This window comes from Lathamus discolor, chromosome Z (assembly GCF_037157495.1).
Source record: "Lathamus discolor isolate bLatDis1 chromosome Z, bLatDis1.hap1, whole genome shotgun sequence".
In the NCBI taxonomy this organism is placed as follows: domain Eukaryota; kingdom Metazoa; phylum Chordata; class Aves; order Psittaciformes; family Psittacidae; genus Lathamus; species Lathamus discolor.
In genome coordinates, this window is record NC_088909.1 from 54820584 (window position 1) to 54829364 (window position 8781).

Genomic DNA, 8781 nt, shown 5'->3' on the forward strand with positions numbered 1-8781 from the left:
TATTGTCTGTTTTCCCTTTCCCCTTTTAGTTTTAGATTCTCTCCCCTTGCTATTTCCCTTATCATTAGTAGTTTTTCCTAATTATTAGTAGTATTATATTGTAGTTTAGTTATTAAACTGTTCTTTTTCACTCTGTGGGGTTTACATTCTTTCAGTTCTCCTCCCCATTCTGCCCAGGAAGGGGAGGAAGGGGGATGAGCAAGTGACTGTATGGTACTGTGCTACTGGCTGGATTTAAACCGTGACACTTACATACATCCAGGTGGAGAAGAAGGTCTTGAACATGTTCAGAGTTGGCTGGGAGTTTATCATCCCCACAGTCATGGTCTTCCATGACTGTGAATGACTTCCATGACTTCCATGAGTCTGAATGCTAATGTGTCGATGACTTTACTGGGGCACTTGCTAGCACTTCAGCGATGGGGTCTCATCCCATTCATGCAGTTTGCATCTCACTGCAATTCAGAGTGGAGCACATACTCCCTAGGATCAGCAGGAGGCTGCGCATACATTCAACATCCAGAGGGGAAGGCAGTACAGACAGGCAACATCAAGCTGTCCAGCTCTTTCCCAGGCCCCAGGGGACCTAACTTCCACAGTCACCTTGGCCATGTCCCAGTGCTGGGTTTGCAGTCCAAAGAGCTCTTTTGCTGCTCTCTCATGTGCTTTATCTCAAAACCAGGCATACTCTCCTGAACAAAAACTTCCGTTTTCTTCAGTCTTTCACTGGGCAAAAAAGTTAGTCCTGAGGCACAGATCTGGAACATCATACTGCAGCTGTCACCCAGCAGGATAACTAGTCTGACAAAAACCACCCGAACTTCTGTCTTACTAACAACAGCTGATGGAGGCAGAGGAGCAGCCTGGCTAGAGCACAAGAGAAACCAGAGGGAACACCTCTATTGGCATTCCCTTGTGTGCAACACCACTCACACTCATCCTGGTGTGTGGGTCCCCAGCCAGCAGGACAGAGGCCCTGGAGGGATGGGTCTCCTGAAGCGGCCAAGGAAACACTCTTTGCCCTCTGACAACACATGGGCCACCCAGCCTGCCTTCCTTCTGGATGCTATTGGACACCAGGCTAGTAGTCCTATCTACCTAAACAGATGAGGTGAAAATGAAGTGTCTGGGGGTAAAAAGATGAGGAGTGGTGAAGAAGTTTTTTAAAGATCATTCACTTGGCAAGCACAGTTGCAAGAATAAGTTTGATCCATGTCCATGTACATGACCATGCTGCGCTTCCTGATGGTGGATACTTGGGCCTGGGTATCAGGAAGTTTCATCTCCCTTGGGTAAGATGATTGCAGTTCTGTGATCAGTGGTTGGTAACACTAGACAGACAGACCTTGGCAATACAGAGCTCTGTACACATCAGTCACAGCCTCCTCCTGTACCAGTCCCAAAGGCTAATCTGCATCAGTCTGAACTTCGTGAGAGCACTCATGTGAATCCTTCCACCTCTCTGCCATTGCAGAGAATAGCTCAACAGCCTCTTCAAAATCCCCCATGTTGCAAGGAGAATAGCACCCTTGGAAGTGAGGAAAACCTTAGAAAGTGTCGCGTCACTTCATTAATCAGGAATGGTTATGAAATTGCCATCCCTTGCAGGTAATGAAGGAGACTGCAACACACGTTCAGGAGTTTGCTGCAATGACTCACTTTGGGATATAGCACTGAGTCATCAGTGCTGTCAGATGTGCTCATCACTATTCTCATACACACAGTCAACTAACAGCTGAGATGTGGTATCCACATCTGTCAAGCCAGGGTGTACTGAGTTTACGTAGCAAGGCTTTGGTAGCAGGGGGTGCTGCAGGGTGGCCTCTAAGAATTGATCAGGGGCTGCCCACTGCAAGCACAATCTCTTACAGACCCACCACAGGACATAGCTGAGCCCATCACCCATGCTGGTGGTGCCTCTGTGAAAATGTACTTAAGAAAGGGTCAAAAATGCTGCAGGGCAGTTGTGAGAAGAATGAGAAAAACATGACAAAAACAGCCGTGCAGGTCAGAGTGGAAGGAAGGGGAGAAGTTGGTGCTCAGACTCCAGAGCAGATTTCCAGCAGCCCATGGAGGACCACAGTGAAACACATACCCACTAAGCAGTCTGCGGAAAACCCCATGCTGGAGCACATGAAGATTCCCCAAAGGAACCCACAACATACGGAGACTCCTGGTAGGATCTGCAGCCTGTGTTTAGGTGTCCATACAGAAGCAGCTTTTCAGCAGGACCTGTGACCCTGCAAGGACCCCATGCTAGAGCAGTCTGTTCCTGAAGACTATAACCTGTAAAAGGGACCTATACTAGAGCAAACAGTGGAACAAAGATGGAGCAGCACAGACAAGTGTCACACACAGCCTGGCCATCACCCTCATTCCTCATCCCCCTGCACAGCTGGGGAAGAGGGGGGAGAAGAGACAGGAATAAAGGAGTGCAGTTGAGCCCAGGAAGGCAGGGAAAGTGGGTTTAGTTTTGTCTGTTTCTCATCATCCTACTCAGTTTTTAATTGGCAATAAATTAATCATCCCTGTGTCTATTTGGTCTGTGACAGAAATTGTTCAGTGATCTGTTTTTATCTCGCCCACAAGCATCTCCAACCTGTGGAGAAGTGGCAGAACAGTGGGTATCTGGTAGGCAACCAGCCAAAGTCAAACCCACCAAACTCAGAGAGGCAGTAATACAGGAGAGACAAAGGGAACATCCTGGGTCAGCCCTGAGAGCTACTGCTGTGTACTCAGAGAAGGCCCAAGCCTGGAGAGCAACACATCGCATGAGCCCTGTGCCTTGCACATACATTTGGCAGGACACCTGGGGTGCACCAAGACGGGTGAACATTGCCTAAAGCAAGTAGGTCAGGAGGAGCTGCTTTATTGCCAAGGTTACAGAGAAGACACTTCTTGAAGTATGTAGTGGTAAGGCATACAGAAGAGTAGAACAGGGTCCTTGTGAGCTGCAAAGCAATAGGACACAAGGTAAAGACACAGACTACAGCAAGAGAAATGCAAAGTGTTGTGGTGGTGTTTCTTAAAAAAAAAAAAAAAAAAAAGAAAAAAAAAAAAAAGAAGTTTCCCATGGGAATACTCCAACATTAGACGAGTAGTACGGAGAGGTTGGGCTCCTCCTCTTGCTGTTCATCTTAAACAAAACTTTGAAATACTCCGTACATATATTTTAGTACTACAAGAATACAGGATGGCTTTATGAAATTGTAACTTCCAGTCTTTTGAGAAACCATAAAAGTTACATACTAGCAATATTCTATCTTTATTGACTCAATAGTACATCCACATTCAAAAATTTTACACATTTCCCAGACATCTGTTAACAAACAAATCACGTAAGGGTGTTTTTTTTTTTTTCATTGTCAAGATGAAAAATGCAGTTTTAACAAATGCAGAACTTTAAGAAGTGTTCTGTGGAAAGTGTGCTACAGTTTTTCTTCTGGGAAATTAAACCAAGATGATCTGTTGACAAATCCTTTTAGCACTCTTAGCATCAATGGCTGTCTGTCCGGACTCTCAAGGAAGGAAATCCTGGGTGAAGGCAGTTGACTGGAAGGCGCTGCTGGTGCTTCTTGAATGTAGCTGGTTACAGTTTGTGTGTGAGCAGTGCTACTGCTGGTCTCTGGCATGGTAAGATTCTGATCAGCTGTTGTTTCCTGAAGTTCAACTTCAGCATTTCTAATGTCACCATCTAAGTTTCCCCTTCTGGCAGGAATACTGAACTTTTTGGCTACTTCAGTTTCCTTGACAACTCTGTAAACATCTTCAGATTCTCTTCTTCCCCGAACAGAAGACGGAGACTCATTTCCCCTCTCGCTTATTTGAGTGGTGCCTGTCCAAGTAATACTGCTGCAACTTCCATCAATTTGCAGCTCCCTGCTATCACTATCAATTGTAATCACTGGTGGAGAAGAGTGTGTTGAGTTACTCGTATGACATTTCCGGTGTTTCTTTTTATGCTTTTTCTTTTTCTTTTTAAGTTGCCTTGTAGCTTCTGTTGCTTTTCCTTCATAGACAATCTCCACACTTGGACTTCTCATCTTTTTTTTCTTTTTCTTATGTTTTATGTCGCTGCCTGCTCGACTGTCTGAAAGGCTGTCTTCATTTTTGTAGCAGTCGCTGAATTTTGAGAAAGTCTTCTTGGGGTCACTTTCTCTTTCTAGATTTGTGCTCTCAGTGAATGTATTCTCCAGGTGGCGAGTTTTGTACTTCCTTTTTCCACCAGGTTTTTCGCTTTTCATTCTCTCAGTTCCCCTTGGAGGAGTCCTTGACCTGTTGCTTGATCGACTCCTTGACCTGCACCTTTCATAACAGTAATAGTGTCTCTCACGAAGTCCCCTCTGGCTGTGTGGATCTGCCCTTTCAATAAATGATCGTACCCTATATTCTGGACTAGGAGATTGCCTTGAGTAGGTATCATTATACTGAGTCCTCCTCCTGCTGGAGGATTCACAGCCATCTCCAAACACCTTTCGATTACAGAAAGCATATCCCCACTGGTGTCTACTTAGGTAACTGTCTTTTACATAATAACGATCACTGTCTCTACTTCTTGATCTCCTTTTGCCATGGCCTTTGCTACGTGATCGTGATCTGCTTACTTCTCTGGATGGAGTGCTCTCCTGACTAAAAGAGCCTCTCTGGCTTTCTAGAGAGACTCTGTTTTCATGAGCCCTTGACTTCCTGCTGCTTCTTTTGCTTCTACGTTTGCTACTATCTCTGCTTCTTGATCGTCTCCTTTTGGTTTGGCTTTTGCTATGATGCTCCCTCCTAGACCGATGCCCATGACTGCCACGACTGTTCCGTGAACAGGATTGTGGGCTCCTGGACTTTCCCTTTCTAGACAATCTCTGATTCCAAGGGGAGCACACAGTGTCACTCCCTGGAGGGGGGCTCCAGCTTAAGACCTGTGAAGTCAGATCTTTTACCTTATGTTTGTACTTATCGTCTTTTGTCTCTGTCTTCTCAGCTTCAGGAGATAAGCAGCTTCTACAGCTACCAACATTCTCCTTGTATGTGGTGGAATGTGGCGATAAACTCCTGCTTGGTTCACTGTCACTCCAGCTGCGACAGTGGACTGGCTGCTGTTTCTTCACATCTTCGTTTTTCTCTTCCCTGATGGGTTCCTCAGAGTCTGAGGACAGCTCAACAATTTCTGGTGTCCTCTCAGCTAGTGGCTTAACATACCGAACAATAACACAATTGTCCGAGGAAGAATCGCTGTCGTTGGAGTCAGCATTAGCCTGTAACTGAGTCTGCAGATTGGTTCTTTGACTCTTTGTAGCAGAGCCTTCATCAGAACTTTCTGACATCTCCAGAGTTGCAGGAACCTCTTCTGAAATGGAATAGGAAGGCCCTGGAGTTTCATCATCCCAGGGAGCCTGACTGAGACCAGTCACAGATAAACTGTTATCTGGGCCTTGAGAACACGTTGTATCTGGAGATATTGTAATAACTGACAAGTCTGAGCGGCTTCCTTCATCATACGATGGTGCAGGACAATCATAATTGGCGTGTTGATCATACGCTTCTAAGTTAAAAGGACAACGGGCAAAACTGATGAATTCATGCAAGAAATGTTCAGTCCGATCCAACAAAAATGGCCTTACCTCATCAGCAAAGGCCTGACTTTCCAGATCATACTTAGTCACATTGCTCATGATAATGTGCTGTATAATACTAATAAAAGATATTTGGTTACCAAACAGGACTGTAAGTTCTCTCTTCAGCCAAGGGACCAACCTGTGAAGGCAGGCAGGGTTGCGACGGAAAAACTCTGCTGAAATGTCTCTGTAGCGGCCACCATCCTGAATGCTACGAATACGCACACCAGTACGGTACAGAGCTCTGCGGAAGTTGATCAAGTCCTGCACCTGCATCTGCTGCTGAGCTCTGCCCTCTGCCCTAGCCTGCCTCCTTGAGGCTGGCCTCCTTATCATCTGCTGCATCGCTCCATCCCTGTGCTGCACTGGTTCACCAAAGGATCCTTCAGAAAACAGTGAATTATCTGGAGGAGACAGCGTCCTCTGGGAAGGGGAATGGCCAGTGCGACGATCCCCCGTTAAGGTGGTACGGTAACGAAATCTCCGGCCATCAGGGCTGGCAAAAGAGCTGTTCTCTAGAGGGCTGAGTATGTACTCCTTGAAGTCATCTTCTGCACGAATTGTATGGAAAATAGAAAAGAAGGGTTGCTTGCAGAGGGGGCATTCTGCTTTGTTTTTTGACCACTCCTGGACACAGCGGAAACAGAACCTATGCAAACAGCGATCCAGATATGCAACATTGTCAAATCTATCCAAGCAGATGGGGCATTTAGAGTCAGGAGAAGCATCTGCTGGCAGCTTGCTTGTGCTGGCTTTTGGTGACAAGCTGCTATCTCCTGAAAACTCCTTATCTGCTGAAGTCATGTTCTGCAAAGAGAGAAAATATCATTATTATATCAGAGATACAAAAAATGAAAAGCCTAGACACAGAAACTCGCAATACCCACCCTTAAGGTGGCAAAACCCAGCTCTAGCACTGAGTGAACACTGAACAAAGAGGCAGGACAACCTAACTGTGTTGCCCGGCTTCTCTTCACAGTTAGACCTGGCTCTTTAGTGTTGCAAGTTTTAAACAGCTTGAACCATGATGGAGATAACAGGCAGGAATATCTTCTTCCCCACTCATATAAATACTGCTTTGATATGGTCAGTAAGTTTATAAGTAACACTGTACCCTCCAAAACACACTTCCAAAAGACAGCAGCATTTACATGGGGTGTTGGTCGATGAGAAACTTTGTATGAGCCCGCAGTGTGCACTCATAGCCCAGAAAGCCAACTGTATCCTGGGCTGCATCAAAAGGAGCGTGACCAACAGGTCAAAGGAGGTGATCCTGCCCCTCTACTGTGCTCTCGTGAGACCTCACCTGGAGTATTGTGTGCAGTTCTGGTGTCCTCAACATAAAAAGGACATGGAACTGCTGGCACAAGTCCAGAGGAGGGCCACGAGGATGATGAAGGGACTGGAGCACCTCCCATATGAAGACAGGCTGAGAAAGTTGGGGCTGTTCAGCCTGGAGAAGAGAAGGCTCAGTGGAGACCTCATAGCAGCCTTCCAGTATCCAAAGAGGGCCTGTAAGGATGCTGGGCAAGGACTCTTCGTCAGGGACTGTAGTGACAGGACAAGGGGTAACAGGTTCAAACTTAAACAGGGGAAGTTCGGGTTAGATGCAAGGAAGAAGTTCTTTACTGTGTGGGTGGTGAGGCACTGGAATGGACTGCCCACGGAAGCTGTGAATGCTCCATCCCTGGCGGTGTTCAAGGCCAGGTTGGACAGAGCCTTGGGTGACATGGTTTAGTGTGAGGTGTCCCTGCCCATGGCAAGGGGGTTGGAACTGCATGATCTTGAGGTCCCTTCCAACCCTAACTATTCTACATATGAAAAATACAAGAACAGTTAGTTCTGTCCTTTAAAAAGAAAAAGCAATACAAGTAATCGCTGTTGAACTAAGTTATCAGCTTACAAGATTGGCTTGACCTTTATTGTTCCTGCAGCCTTTGCCCGTATGTTGCTGGGCACTCATGCTTGAGCACATATGGCCTGTTGAACCAGACAACTTCCTGGGATGTGTTCCAGCCTAAATCAGCCTTTGCTTTTAGAGCTGGAGTGTCACTGCTACACCCATAACCAGCTACACACTGCCTCTGTAGTGCAGTAGCTTTGTTGGTGTCCTGGGTTCAGCAGTAGCAGTCAGTTTTTCTCCTTCTTAGTAGCTGGTGCAAGCTCTGTGTTTTGACTCCCAGCCTGGGAACAGAGCTGATAACACCGATGTTTTTAGTTGTTGCTAAGTAATGTTTATTCTGGCCAAGGACTTTGTGAGTCTCATGCTCTGCCCGGGCCGAGGGGAGGCCAGGAGGCAGTAGAGACAGGACCCCTGACCCGAGCTAGCCAAAGAGGTATTCCGTACCATAGCACGTCATGCCCAGGGAGGTAACTGGGAGCTACCCGGAAGGGCACGGTCACACAAACAACGGACGCTCGTGGGGCACCCAGGGGCGGGAAGAGGATCGAGCCCTCCGGTGCGCCCCCGGCCGCTCGCCCGCTGCGCGACGCCTCCCGTCGCCCACCGGCAGAGCCCGGCGCCGCCCGTACTCACCGCTGCCGTGCCCTCGCTCCCCGCGCGGGCTGCGGCCGCCTTCAGCCTGTGGCGCATCCGGTAGCGTCCGGCGGCAGCGGCCTCCCGCCGCTGCTCTCCCGGCGGGGAGCCACGGCGGCGGCCGCCGCCCTCGGCCAAAGGCCGGAAGGGCTCTGACATGGGCGACGGGACCGCTGCGCCGCAGGGAAGCGCTCGTCCCTCCCCGCCACAACAGCAAAGCCGAGCCCCGCGCACACCGACATCGACGCGGGCGCTGTTTTGAGACGTCACTTCCATGCCACGTGATGACGTCATGCCGGCAGGGGTGTCTCACGTTGCCCGCGGGGCGGGGCTGCGGGCGGGCCGGTGATGGCGGTGCCGGTGATGGCGGTGCCGAGGCCGCGCGACCCACGGCCGCTCTGCCGCCTGGTGCGTGCCGCGGGAGGGGAGGGGACGCGCCGGGGGAGGGGGAGGCGGGCGGGCGGGCTCCCCGCCCGGGGGTGAGCAGGGCTGGGTGTGCCCCGTGGTGGAGGCGGCGGCCGACACCGGGGCTCGGGGGTCCTGGTGCTGCCGCCGCCAACGCGCAGTGCGCTCTGTCCCGCAGGTGCTGGTCGCTGTGGTGGTGCTTACCTGGGGCTTCGTTATGTACGGGGCACGAGT

The 8781-nt window shown here is 49.2% G+C and overlaps 1 protein-coding gene across 1 annotated transcript; it reads right to left on the reverse strand.

The window, feature by feature from the left end:
* Positions 1 to 3246: 3246 nt before the first annotated feature.
* On the reverse strand, positions 3247 to 8387 carry TOPORS (TOP1 binding arginine/serine rich protein, E3 ubiquitin ligase). Its single transcript, XM_065663108.1, has 2 exons — positions 8143 to 8387; positions 3247 to 6413 (listed from the first exon to the last, which is right to left on the reverse strand). The coding sequence occupies exons 1-2, from the start codon at positions 8299 to 8301 to the stop codon at positions 3429 to 3431; spliced, it is 3144 nt and encodes a 1047-aa protein (XP_065519180.1). The 5' UTR covers positions 8302 to 8387; the 3' UTR covers positions 3247 to 3428.
* Between the last annotated feature and the right edge of the window lie 394 nt (positions 8388 to 8781).